Consider the following 14386-nt stretch of genomic DNA (forward strand, 5'->3'; position numbering starts at 1 on the left):
GCGCCGCGTTGAGTCGCGTCTAGGACAACTCGGAGGTATCGTAAACTGGGAGTGCACATTAAATAGCGTGATCTTCGTCAGATAGCGTCTACTTCAAAATGCAAAATATACATTCGCAGCCAATGTTAATCTTTAATGATTTGGGACAAATATGATGTTATTTAATGTTAAACTATGTGAGTGGCGCGACAGGGATTTGAGCAACTTCCTGAGTCGTAGCTGGGTGGTGCGGACAGGTGTCACCTGTTGGCGCCAGTGTGCGTATACTCATAGAAAGCAATGTGTTCGATTTTTTTAGAACGACGCGGCGCTGAGCTGCGCGTCCTGTGTGCGATCCCCTTAAGACTATGTTTGTATTGTCAGTTTAAATCCGATTTTTGTGCATATCCAATTTTAATAAACGAATGTCCACACTTTGTATCACAACTGTTCAGGTTGGTGTGTCCTGTGGCCCGTTTTCGTTTTCTGAAATAGCTGCGCTGGTTTCTATAGCAATGACGTTTTTGCCCTTAACACATGCTAAAAATGATCGGATTTCAATCGAATATGTTGATTGGATGAATGACGGCGCACAAAAAACAGTGGATTTCATTAAATCTCCCTTGTGAGTACTTGGACCTGAATACAACCCGAATGTGGCAGTGAGATGAATCACAGCACCCCCTAATGTGTGGTTCGTTTTTTTTACACTTTGACTTTCATCATTTGTAGGGTTTTTAGTTGCATCTTTAGTGACTGTGCAACTGTTTACTGTGTCTTGTCCAAAAAGTGGATTTTTTTAGAAGTTGAAGTTTTTCCCAAAAAAGCATGCATGCACTTAGATGGTTTTGTAGCGAAAGACAGTCACATTTGTTTTATTTGTGAAAATAAGGCATTTCTACAGCCCCTAAGGTTACATTGGAGTAAAAAAAATCTAAAGTTTAGTTTCATGTGCTTACGTGAAACTTTCGCGTGCTCACATGAAACTTTCGCGTGCTCACGTGAAACTTTCGCGTGCTCCCTTGAAACTTTCATGTGCTCATGCGAAACCTTCATGTGCAGAATTTTTTTTATGAAAGTTTAGTTTTGCATGCGCACGCGAAAGTTTCACGTGCGCACTCGAAATGAGACTTTTTTTTTTGCTCCATGTCCCCTTAGGGGCTCCGTACATTTCAGTTACTGACTAATAACTTTTTTTATTGCCGTTAAAGTGAAATAACTGAACATAAGAGCCCGATCAAATATGCTCATTTACAAGAAAACGTGTCAGACGTACTTAGAGGGTTTTGCATCTGAACTCCTTAAATATTAAATTATTTAATATTAAATTATTTGTTGTGTTCAGCTGAAGAGGAGAAGTCACATACATCTGGAATGGCATAGGGGTAAGTAATGAGAGAATTTTCAGATTTTGGGTAAACTTTTCCATTTACACCTGCAAACAATGATGTTCTTAGTATTTTTGTCTTCTTTTCAGTAGAAATATCTAAAAATTCTTAATTAAGATGCTTTTTCTTGATGAGCAAATTTACCTAAGAAAATAAGTCAAGTTTATAGACAAAAAATATACAATTTAAGTACATTTAAACTTAAAACAAGCAAAAATATCTTCCAATGGGGTGAGAAAAAATATATAAAAATAAGTTTTCTTTTTTCTAAAATACTTAATTTAAGCTATTTTTCTCACCCCATTAACAATAATTTAGCTTGTTTAAGTTTAAATTTACTTAAAATAGTTTTTGTCTAAAAACTAGACTTATTTTCTTAGGTTATTTTGCTCATAAAAAATACATCTTGATTTTTTTAGTAATTTCTACTGAAAACAAGACAAAAATACTAAGTAAGAAAGTCATTTTTTTGCAGTGCAGTGCATTTTCACTGTTAATATTTTGCTGTAAAGCTGCTTTGAAACAATGTAACATTGTAAAAAAAAAGAGCTACATAAACACATTTGAATTTTTTTTTGTTGATTACTAAGCAAATAGTTTTCCAAATCAAACACATCAATGGATGTTATCATAGAAACAGACATTTTTAATAGACTGGGCGTTTTTGGTTGCGGTTCCCTGTACTTTTAGCAGTACCTAAAAAATTTGACTCATGTTCTTTTGTTCCACACAACCTTCTTCTGTCCTGCTCTCTCTCTCTCTCTCTCTCTCTCTCTCTCTCTCTCTGTCTCACCACAGGTATGTGTCCGCCCTGACCACACCTGCTCACCTGTCTCCAGTGGACTTCCATTACTCACTGCCCCCGCAGGTGCCTACCTTCCAGATCACGTCTCCCAACGCCAGCCACGCCATGTCTCTGCCACCCGCCGCTCACGCTCCTTACCCGCCAGAGGAGGACCAGCCGCTGCTGCGCCGCTACCAGGTGCCGCTGCACGAGGCCCGAGGCCACGAGCCCTACCGGCAAAAGCAGCGCGGCAGCTACCTGCAAGACAGCACGGGCAGCCTGCCCTCCAGCCCCTACCGGCTGGCACAGGAGGATGAGTACGAAAGCACCCAGGAGTACCTCTCCTCAATGGAGCAACCAAAGAGAAGCAGTCGGCGCTGGCGCAGGTCCAGACTGAACGGGCACGTGGCGCCGCGTGACTACCAGCCGGCCCGGGACCTGGGCTCACGCAGCTGCCTGTCAGACAGTGACTCAGAGGGGGAGGAAGGAGAGAACACGCCCTTCCTCAGTATGCAGAACATGAACGCCGCCGAGCCCTCCGCCATCTACAGGCCCGTACCCGACACACGGACTTCTCACGCCCAGAGCGGGCGGCATGGGCCTCGTGCCAGCACACAGACCAGACTGACACACTCGCGCTCCAAACTGGACAGTGCACCCCACTAGAGAGACCGCCACCTATCCACAAAGTCAATCTACTATAGACATGCACCTATAAGAAATATTTTTATTTTATATAACTGACAGATATTCTAAACAAATGAAATATTTATTTTCATTTTAGCAAAAGTTGTCTACTAGTTAACAGCAAAGACTTTTTTTATAGGGAAAACTCTATTTATATGTACATTTTGATTTACAGCATAAAAAAGATGTGCCAATTTTTTCACAACTTAAAAAATAGAGTAATATTGTGGTGCCTTTTGCTGTATGCTGATTCCAGAGGGCCAGTGGAGTTTTTTGTAGCCTTTCTTATACGGACGCCTCATTTTTATACTCGTTTACTCTTTTCGTTGTCTCTTTTTGGCCTTTTCCCTTAATTTTCCAGGATGTGTTCTTTTGGGAGCTGACCCCCATCTGAACTGTGACATTGCCCTCCTTTGCCCCTACCATACCCCACCGTCATGCAATATAAACCACTCTGACATAAGGTGTATGTTTACATGAATTTGATCCACGAAGATGTTTCATGGTCATGTTGCTTTGCCAACAGGAAATCAATGACAAATGCAATCGAGGGTCCATCTGTGTCGAAAGTGGGGTGAAACTAATTTGCGTGTGTGAGTGTGAGCGAAGCGTCAAAGCGCTTCATTTGACCAAACGTGCACTGCAGAAATTATTTTATTCTCATCAGGTTATTTTTGTCTTGTTTTTGAGTTAATGCAACCTTAAAACAATATAAATGTACTTTAGAGGCAAAAATTGTGTATTTTAATTCGAATTTTGTCGTTGGCAAATAGATTGTTCTTGTTTAAATGCAAACTAACATTGTTAGTCAAGCCTTCTTATCTTTACCCTCTCAAGTACATTAATGATGTTTTAAAAAAAAAAACAAGACAGAAATACTGATCTTTGCAATGTGTGTAGCTCCTCTATGCAGAGCGAGCAAGAGGCCGAGGACTGACTGTGGTTCTGTTATATATATATACAGTATATATGCTGCTGTTGTTTCGATTTGCGCATGTGGGCACCTGATGTTTTTACAGCTGCCCTGCCTTGATTTGCATTGCATCCCTACAGGGTAAGGTCTGTCACACGGGAGCCTTCTCTTTCCAAAGGGGGTCGTGGGTAAATGTGAGGGGCCGTGGGCCAGGCCAGCAGCTGGTTGAGTTGAACTTGCCTGTCAGTACTAATAGCTTTTGACAGATAACAAAGAAATAAAGAACATATAGTCTCTCCCACCAACCTTCCCTCATTATCAACACATCCATCCGGTTAGTTCGGCCAGCAGAGAGAGATAGACATAATGGAGGCAGAGAGAAAGAGAGAGAGAGAGAGAGAGAGAGAGAGAGAAGAAGGGATAGAAAGTCTCACAGCGTCTCAGGACTTCACTCCACTGCACATCTTCCTCTAGCACAGGACTAGGAAGAGCCTGACATCAAGTTAACGGGTGTGCCCGTTCACCCTTTGGTCCTGGTACTCCAGGATGGGGAAAGTAAGAGGCTGTTCACACAGGATGCGTTCTGCGCTTTTATTCAAAAACTGGTATATTCATTTTATTTGCATTTGCTAAATTGTCAGCAAAAACCAAATTGCATAGGATACATGATGCTGTGAAGTGCACGAAAGTTCATTTACAGCATTTAATGCTTTTGCAAACAGTTTTGTGTACAATAGGAGCTTTTGCCACCACTGAAGCATTTTGAATGTTTATCACTGCATTTCCATTACCTTTAAATTGCGCAAATTGAAAATGTCCCCCAATGAAAACGCGTCAATATCATAAAAAAAGTTTTTACGCTTGCATAAGGTGGATTTTTAGGCAAAATATTTGCTAAATTGCAAAAAAATTCTGTAGAAATTACAGTTACTTGCAGCTGGTTGCCGGTAACTTACCATACATTTGGATGTGTGTTATTTACTGGCAACATTTTGTTCAAGGTTGGATGAAGGTGAGACATTTGCAGGTCTTTGTCTTTACAGAGTAAAACTAAAATAGCAGCATCGAGTAAAGCATTCTGGGAAACAAAATCTGAAGCAAAAAAACAGAAAATGGTTGATGATGATTTCTGTTTCCCAGAATGCTTTGCATGAGGCTGTTATTGTATGGTTTTATTCTGTAAAGATTAAGACTTGTTGATGTTTCATATTTATTTAACTTTGAACAAACTCTTGCCAGTAAATAACATAAATTTAAATCCACGGTAAGTTACCGCAACAAGCAAAAAACCTCCCAGAAACACCTCATATGTGGTTGCTTCCAAGTATAAGATGCTTTTCTTGCTATTAATGCTTGGAAAACATGCCCACGTCTCCATTGTATAAAAATAATGGCTAGTGTGGAGGCTGCGATATACGGAAACCTAACAACATCCATCGTCATGATTTTCAGAAGGATTTATCGCGAGAAGAAACATTTACAATTTAGTCGCATAACATCTGTAAATGTAAACTCATTTTGCGATAGTTTTAAATCGAAAATATCACAACAGTTTTGTGCAAATCTGTAATGGAAACCATGCTACTCTTGGTTTTGCCAGGATTGTATGACATCATACATCTGCATTTAAATAATGGAGTGTTTAAGTGCATTGTAAAAAATGTCTGTAGAAATTACAGTATTACTGGGTATTACTCGCAACTAGCTTCCAGTAACTTACTGTAGATTTTACATTTATGTTATTTACTGGCAACAGTTTGTTCAAAGTTAAAAGAACATGAAACATTTTCAGTCTTTATCTTCTACAGTAAGTTACTGGCAACCAGCTGCATAATTACAGCAAATTTTTTACAGTGTGGGAAATATGACTTTAAGTGGAGTTTTATTCCACTTTTCCAAATATGAAGTTGAAAAGTCATTAGGTTGAATGGAATACAGTTTAAGTTTGCATACAACAAATTTTGAAGAAATTACAGAAAGAAAAAAGTTTGCGATGCAGCTTGCACCAAACAGATGAATTTGGGTGTATTTATGTATTGACAAGCAAACTGAGTTTTTTATTCATGCATGTGAGCAAAAGCACCTAAACGTACAGATTCACTTATCTTTGTCTTGTGTGAACGGCCTCTTAAAACTGAATTCTTGTGCAGAACATACACACTTACACAACATAAACACAGTCTGTGCAACACAACACCACAAATAGCTGTGAAAATGAATAGGGGTCATTAAAATGCCAAAATATGCAAACTTTATATTCTTCTTACGTTATACTGAATTTCATTATTTTGAAATGAGAACAGCATGTAATGTGAAAACTGTGTTAGGTCCATTTATTTCATAAGATCCATATATTTCATAATTATGTTCACATTCACAGCCAATGAGGCACCAAATAGTCCAGGCCGTTGTTATTATTATGGTTATTATTAATGTATGCTCATTAAAGTCATATCATGTTTTCATATGCAACTGTAGTACAAAGCCATGCCTCCATCTTCATTTTAAAGCACTCACTGGGTCTAAACCAAACCAAACGGCTGCATTGACTTTGCTCTGTTTAGAAGTAGACGCTTTTGCGTACAGAAGCAGTATGAGATGAAGTGTGTCATTATAAGCTGTCTTTAAGCATCCATAGTTCTCAACAGTTTGCCGCCTTATTAGAAAGATGGAAAGAATATTCGGGTTAAAAGAGGTGAAGTCCATTGGGGTAAGGCACTACACCAAATATTGGAGATATGTGGGAATTCATGTACTTCCATCAAAAGTTGTGATTATTTTGGTGAAAAATCAATAATGTGTTAGACACTAGAAAGTGGTTAATGCTGTGTTATTGACAGCAGAATGAAATATTGTTTTATTTTTTACATGTTTGAAGTTTGAAAAGAATTACTCCCAATACCTATCGAAACGCACACTTATTTTCCGATTTTGGGTCTTGTTTGTATGTTTGACAAATGCCAAAAAGACAGTGCTAGTTAGTTTAAATGTGATATCACTACCCCAGCCTATGGACAGTTACGTCCTACCCCCCAATTACTTCTACCCCTCTACTTTTGTTTTTCCCTCGCTTGAAACGTCTGAACACCTCACCTCTGCATGTCCTTGTGGTCAAGGTTAGATGAGTGCATGGTACAAGCAGCAGATGACTTTATTCCTCAAGTCAGTGAAAGTGTATTTTTTTAACATTCAGCAATAAAAAAAAGGAATCCCCCCATGTCCATTCTTGAAAAATGCTAGAGGATTAAAAAAATAAGAGAGACACGCGCGACTGTCATAGATTGTAAAAAATAAAATGAAACACCTGTTCATATGAGAAAATAAATCTTTCTTGGTATCATTTGGACACATGTGCCCATATCTGACCTGTTGTCTGTCTTGTCTGTGCAGTTGAGATGTCAGATTTAACAGCTGTCTCTTTCCATTAAGAGACATTTAAAGATGAAACTGCTTCACCATGCCAAAGGATTTGCCATTTCCACTGACACAAAGAATGTTGGAAAGAGATTCATTCTGTGTAAGCGTATCCCATGCAGACCATACTGACCTCTACATACAAAGAAAGTCGCATCGAGTTAACATTGAAAATCTAGGAATTTAATTTATAAATTACACTGTAAAAAAATTCTGTACACTGTAAAAAATACTTTGCTGCCTTAAAATTTTTGTTAAATCAACTCAGATTTACAAGTCATGTCAACAGAGATGAGTTGTCACAACTTATAAAAAATAGTTGAGAAAAGTCAACTTAATTTTATAAGTTATAACAACTCATCTCTAGTCAAGATAAATAATAGTAAGTTGAAATGACTTGTAAATCCGAATTGATTCAACAAAAAGTATTTTTTACAGTGTAGTTATGCAGCCGTTTGCCATTAACTTACTGCAGATTTAACTTGATGTTATTTACTGGCAACAGTTTGTTCAAAGGTAAATGAACATTAAACTAAGTCTTTACCTTTACAGAATAAAACTATAAAATAACAGCATCATGCAAAACATTCTGGGAACCAAAATCGGAAGGAAAAAAACTGAAAAAGGTTGATGAGGATTTTTGCTTCCCAGAATGCTTTGCATGTTTTATTCTGTGAAATAAGCAAAATGATCTCATGGAAAGTCGTGTTATATTCACAAAAAATTTGATTAATTTGTTTGTGTCCATGGCACGAAATTTAGCTTTTTTCATGTCTTGAGAATGAATGTCTTTTTCACATCAATTTCTATAAATAGTTTTTCATGTCATTTTATGTATTGTTTTCTCTTTTTTTCCTATTTTTAAATCATTGTCGCTTGGGGTTGGGTTTAGATTTGGGGTTTGTGTTAGGATGTACTTGTATGTATTGGTTTCTACATGTTTTTCTTCCATTTTTAAAACTATTCTGGCCTGGATTTGGGGTTAGAGGTGGGGTTTGGGTTAGGATGTCTAAAAATGTAACAGAAAGTGATTCTAACTCCAAGCGACAACGGTAAGAAAATAGGGGGAAAAAAACTACATAAAATGAAACGAAAAAGAAAGTTGTACAATGGACAGGAAAAACTATTTATAGAAATACACAAAAAAAAGACATTTGTGCTCAAGGCACGAAAAAAAGTTGGACACGAATTAATTAAATTTTGTGTAATTTTGTGTAACTTTAACATGACTTTCCGTGAGATCAGTATGGAAAAAAGCCATAAACTATATAAACTTACTGTTGCCAGTAAATAAAATAAATAATTTAAATAAAATTAAATCTACAGTAAGTTACTGGCAAACAGCCTAATACTGTCATTTCTACAAACAATAACAGTGTAAATTTGAGATTTTTTTTAAAGATATGCCATAAAATTAATATAGAAAAATTTAGACTTCTGAAGGTTTCTGATTTAAAAAAATTGACAAATGGTCCCCTGCTGTCACTGGGGTGGTACCCCTTCAAAACTTACACCTTTGTACCTAGAGTTCATATAAGTACCTCAGAGGTACAAACTGATACCAAATGTGTACATATCTGTACCTAAATTGTGCATTTTAGCACCTTAAATTTTAGGCACATTTTAGGATGTTCTTTGAAAATCCCCAGCATGGATAACACTAAATTAAAAAAGCTTAATAGTTTGCTGAAAGTTGTGAAAGTTCAGTCAACTTTAAAAAAAATGTAATTGGTAATGCCTAAAAACATTTTTAGCAGTTTTTCTCACTTTAAGTACAAAATACTAAAGTTGATAAAGCTTAAATGTTTTAGGTGTTACCAATTAAAGTGGGTTTTTTGTTTGTTTTTTACCTTACATTTTTAACTTAAAGGGATAGTTCACCCAAAAATGAAAATTCTGTCATCATTCACTCATTCTCATGTTGTTACAAACCCGCATAAATTTTTTTGTTCTGGTGAACACAAAGGAAGATATTTTGAGAAATGTTTGTAACCAAACCGTTTGTGGACCCCATTTACTCCCATAGTCTTATTTTTTCCTACTAAAGAGGTGAATGGGGTCAATGAAGGGTTTGGTTACAAACATTTCTCAAAATATCTTCCTTTGTGTTCATCAATACAAATACATTTATGCGGGTTTGTAACAACATGAGAGTAAGTGAATGCTGACAGAATTTTCATTTTTGGGTGAACTATCCCTTTAAAAAACTTTACTTTTTTAAGTATTGCCAATTGAATTATTTTTTTAATAGATCCAACTTTTACTTTTTACAGTGTACTTTTTAATAGTCCAAATTGTACAGTATCATTCTTTGAAACACCCCCTGGCATATAAAAGCAAATGCAATTATGCAATCAGGGCTTTTGTATAACACAAAAGCAAGGTTATTAAAAGCTTTTGTTTAACATAGAGAAGGTACAGGCCACCATGTTCATATTAGGCCGGATTATGCAGCCTGTATAATTGTAGGTCACTTGTAGGCTAAACAGGGATTATTCGAACCTTCATGTGTGACATTGCAGACAAGACAGAAAGCAGAGACCGAGGAACGAGATCAGAGTGTGGTTAAGCGTTTGCGTTTCCTTTACAACAGCTCTTACAATATCTCCAGCTGCACACATCTGAGCTCAGTTCTTTGTGTCCAGTAAAACATTTCCAAGATATTCATCTGGGGCCCATCATCGCCAACACTTCGCTTTCACCTCGATGACCCTGATCAGGCTTCAGTTTTATGTGTTTCTGTGCTCTCCGGTCAATCACGCTCAAATGTGAAACATATGCCTCACTATACTGTTGCAGAGATGCCAAGTAAACTTGAACAAACCAGTTTGTGGTAACTTAATTGTCGGTGGACTCCAGCTTACCTGTTTTAGGTTTCACGCTTATAAACTTGTAATGTAATTACTTGCCTGATTCTACACGGCAAATAGTAAAGTGGCTGTTATCTCTATAACCGTCACATAATAAAAAACTGAGGCTGAAGGTCCCTGACCTGAGTGTGTAGTATTGTGTGTGTTAGACCTACTACACATACAAAAAGTAATTTTCAGACATTAACCTTTATTTTTAAGAGTGTAGGTGAACCGTTTTCTGAATTCTGATAATTTGTAGTTAACAATCAAAAAACCACTGACTTGATCTTTGTTTATGAATCCATTATGTGTGTTATGAGAAAAAATATATAGAAATTTTGTATAAGAAACAAATTTTATATAGGAAATTTGTATAGGAATTTTGTGTGAATCTCTGCAATAATTCAGCTTGATAAATCAGCTAAATGTTTTTTGTTCAGCATTTACAGTATGGTGAACTATCGTCCAATACATTTTAGGGAAATTCTGGGCAGGTGAATGTTAAAATAATAGATGGTGTCTTTTGAAATATAACAAGAAATATAACATCTCTGTTTCTGAAACCAAAATCAGCAGTCAAATTTGATTAAAATCTGTCTTCCATCACAGAAAATGTAAAAAATCTGCTTACGGTATACTTCATTGAGGGCTTTTCTCACTACCTATACAGACAGGGGATAATTCAAACTGACTATTCTTGGCGTGAATTTAATGAGTTATTTCAGGAAAAAATATGACTCATAAAGATAAACTGACCATCTCAGACTTTTATTTAATACAGAGATTATTTGTAAGCCTTCAAATGATGTCTAATCACTTACAGTATAGCAGTGAAGAAACAGCAACACGTTCTCCTCTCTGGTGAGCTCTTATTTTAAGATGAACGTGTGGAAGGAATGTGGGAATATTGGGAATATGACTCTCCAGGTGAAAACCTGATATGCTCATGAACTATGAGGCATCTCTCGTACACACACACACACACACACACACACTCGGCACATCTTAGATCATGAGCTCATCTCAGACTATCCTGTTTATGCTCCTATAGTTTCATTAGAGGCATCCATGTTGTCACGGTTACACGGCTAGCCCGAAGTTAACTTCCGGGTTTTGTTTGTTTATCAGTCTGGCTAGTGGCTAAACTGACCTCTGGAAGAAATATCTAAAAATATTTTGGTGTCCTAAAGACAATGGGAGATGGTGAGCATGGATCACTGAGGTTTGGAATATTTGGAATATTATGTGAAAACCTGATATGAGAGGAATTTAGGTTATATAGGTATTCAAAATGTTGCTTCACCTTGAAAATGTGTAATCATTTCCCAAATTATTTAGCGTGTCTGTTCCCATCCACTAGTTGCCAAGTATCTGTTATCCAAATGATGATCTCATTAATTTAGATACGGCAACAAAACATTGTGAAATCTCAGACACATTCACGTTTGCAACTTGCTTCACGGTACAAATGGTGATCTAGAGCTGAGGAATAGGCTTAGATTTCCTAAATGACTTTATAATGGGAATGAACTGATTCAACTTTTACTCTATTAAAGGATTAGTCAATTTTCTTTAAAAAAAAATCCAGATAATTTACTCACCACCATGTCATCCAAAATATTGATGGCTGTCTTTGTTCAGTTGAGAAGAAATTATGATTTTTGAGGAAAACATTCCAGGATATTTCTAATTATAATGAACTTTAATGGACCCCAACACTTAACAGTTCTAATGCAGTTTAAAATTGCAGTTTTAAATGATCTCAAACGAGGCATAAGGGTCTTATCTAGCGAAACGATTGTTATTTTTGGCAAGAAAAGTAAAAAATATGCACTTTTAAACCACAACTTTTCATCCTCCGTCTTCTTCCGGTCCTGTGACACGCCAGTGCAACCTCATGTAATACGTTATCACGTCAAAAGGTCACGGATGACGTATCAAAACTACGCCCCAGTGTTTACAAGTGTGTTGAAAGAGGACCGTTTTGACGTTGTTGTATGTGGAATGATACTAATTAATGTCTTTGTGTCAGTTTATTGTTTAAAATGGTCAACAAATGTGCGTTTCATACATGTAACACGTGACCTTTCGACTTCATTACGCAATTACGTAAGGTCGCGCTGGCTCGTCACACAGCCGGAGGAAGAAAAGAAGTTGTTTAAAAGTGCATATTTTTTATTTTTCTTGTTAAAAATGACAATCATTTCGCTAGATAAGACCCTTATGCCTCGTTTGAGATCATTTAGAGTCCTTTGAAACTGCAATTTTAAACTGCATTAAAACTTTTAAATGTTGGGGTCCATTAAAGTGCATTAAAATGAGAAAAATCCTGGAATGTTTTCCACAAAAAACATAATTTCTTCTCGACTGAACAAAGAAAGACATCAATATTTTGGATGACATGGTGGTAAGTAAATTATCTGGATTTTTTTTTAGAAAATGGACTAATCCTTTAACAGAATAAACGTCAGGTTTTACAGGAGCTATAAATGTAATGACATCTCAACTGTCATTACGCAAGCTTGGCTTCAAGCATAAGGGCGAAATTTGCATATAGGGTTCCTGTGAATATTTTTCAGTGTGTGTTTATTTTCATAACTAATATTTCCATCCCCACAAAAATAGATGCGCTGCAATTTTTATTGTGAGTGTGTGAATTAAATTACACCCAGTAAATTTTTTTGTGATTTACTGTTTTATACATACAAATCCCAATAAATATAACTTTGATATCTTTAATAAATCAATGTGAAATCAAACATTGATGCTCTTGATCTTAAAATTAGATTATGAGACTTTGGCCTGGATTTCACAGATATAAAAACACATCTAAAGTCAAAAATATATAAAAGTCACGAATATATGAAACACTTTACCCAATCTGTAAGTCTGACAATCCTGATCTGGCATTTGCTAGTTTGCTGTCCAAACACAGATGTGTTTTCTCTGTAGCTGTTATGTGGGTGTGTTAATATTTCTGTGAGCTAGTCAAGGCTTTAAGATGAAGGCTTTCAAAACCTGACAACCTGATACAATCTATCATATAATAGAAATATGATGTGACGTGACAACGGTTAGAAAAAATGATTGGAAAATATACAAACGGCCAAACTGAAAAAATGAGGAAATACTGCAACAAAAATACCTCAGCGAAAAATACCCCATTACCAGACACGGTATATAAACAGATAACTTTGTTGTACATCAAAGACTGGCAATGTTGCAACAGGCAGAGACATGATGCCTCATAACCAGCCTGAGGTTCAGAATATCTGTGAACCGGACCTACCCACTTTGGTCGACCATAAATGTGGTGTCGAACAAGACACACCTCAATGCTCATGAACAGTTCAGGCATCTCTCATACACAGACATAAACACACACACCCTCGACACATCTGAAAGCACGGGCGTTGTCACGGTGACGCCCCAGCCCGAAGTCAACTTCCGGTATTTGTTTGTCTGGCTAGTGGTTAAACTCACCTCTGGAACAAATACCTTTTAAAAATAAAAATATTTCGGTTTCCGAAAGTCTGTAGCTAACATTGTACACATTTATACATAGTAACATTAACTCAGTGTAGTAGTTGATATGTTTTAGCTATTTAAACTACGTGTTGTTTATTTGTTTATGTATTTTACTCACTGATATACTGATACTTTACTGATAACGTCCATTGATTTAATAGAACGTTTGAGTATACCAACATGGCGGCGCGGTGGCTTCACAAGTGTGACGTCATTCGCAATCTAGTCATTTATATAGATCAGTGATTTTACTTCAAAAATAATCTACTCCTGAGGATGTCTCTGTGGAAGTCAATGATTAAAATCAGCTGTGTGTTTACCATCATTTATCAAAATATTTTCTTTTGTGTTCATCAAAAAAAAAAAAAAATTCATATAGGTTTAAAACAACATGAGGATAAGAAAATGGTGACAGAATTTTAATTTTTTGGGTGAACTATCCCTTTAATTATCTCTGCATATGTAATCACCTTAAAGGATTAGTCCATTTTCTTAAAAAAAATCCAGATCATCCAATAAATGTCCTACGCCGTACCATCCGTAGCCTGTGCGTAGCTCTGCGTAGCCTGACGTGCACCTCGCAAAAATTTTAACAGCGCGTCAGTTCTACGCGGACCGCAAGGGCTGTAAATGGTCCACCAGAACCCCTCCCGTCAGGTAAAACAAACTGCGTCATAGGTATTTCCGTTTGCGGCGGTGAAAACAAAGATGAGCCAAGTTGAGGAGTGATTTAACTCAAACTGCAACAAAAGTCACTGTTTATTTACTTCCATCATTGCTGGTCTTCTCAAATCATACACAACAAGTTGCGGTTTCTTCTTCATTTGTGGGTTAACTTGCC

At 36.8% G+C, this 14386-nt stretch overlaps 1 protein-coding gene across 11 annotated transcripts in view; it reads left to right on the forward strand.

The window, feature by feature from the left end:
* The window catches only part of nrg2a (neuregulin 2a), a 106895-nt gene extending 99779 nt beyond the window's left edge, over positions 1-7116 (forward strand). For all 11 annotated transcript variants that reach the window (XM_073871182.1, XM_055179194.2, XM_055179190.2 and 8 more), the window contains one exon: positions 2166-7116. In XM_073871182.1, the coding sequence (XP_073727283.1) occupies positions 2166-2817 (652 nt within the window). In that variant the 3' untranslated portion in view covers positions 2818-7116. The remainder of the gene's footprint in view (positions 1-2165) is intronic.
* Positions 7117-14386: the final 7270 nt, after the last annotated feature.

The sequence above is a fragment of the Misgurnus anguillicaudatus genome, chromosome 9, assembly GCF_027580225.2.
Source record: "Misgurnus anguillicaudatus chromosome 9, ASM2758022v2, whole genome shotgun sequence".
Classification (NCBI taxonomy): domain Eukaryota; kingdom Metazoa; phylum Chordata; class Actinopteri; order Cypriniformes; family Cobitidae; genus Misgurnus; species Misgurnus anguillicaudatus.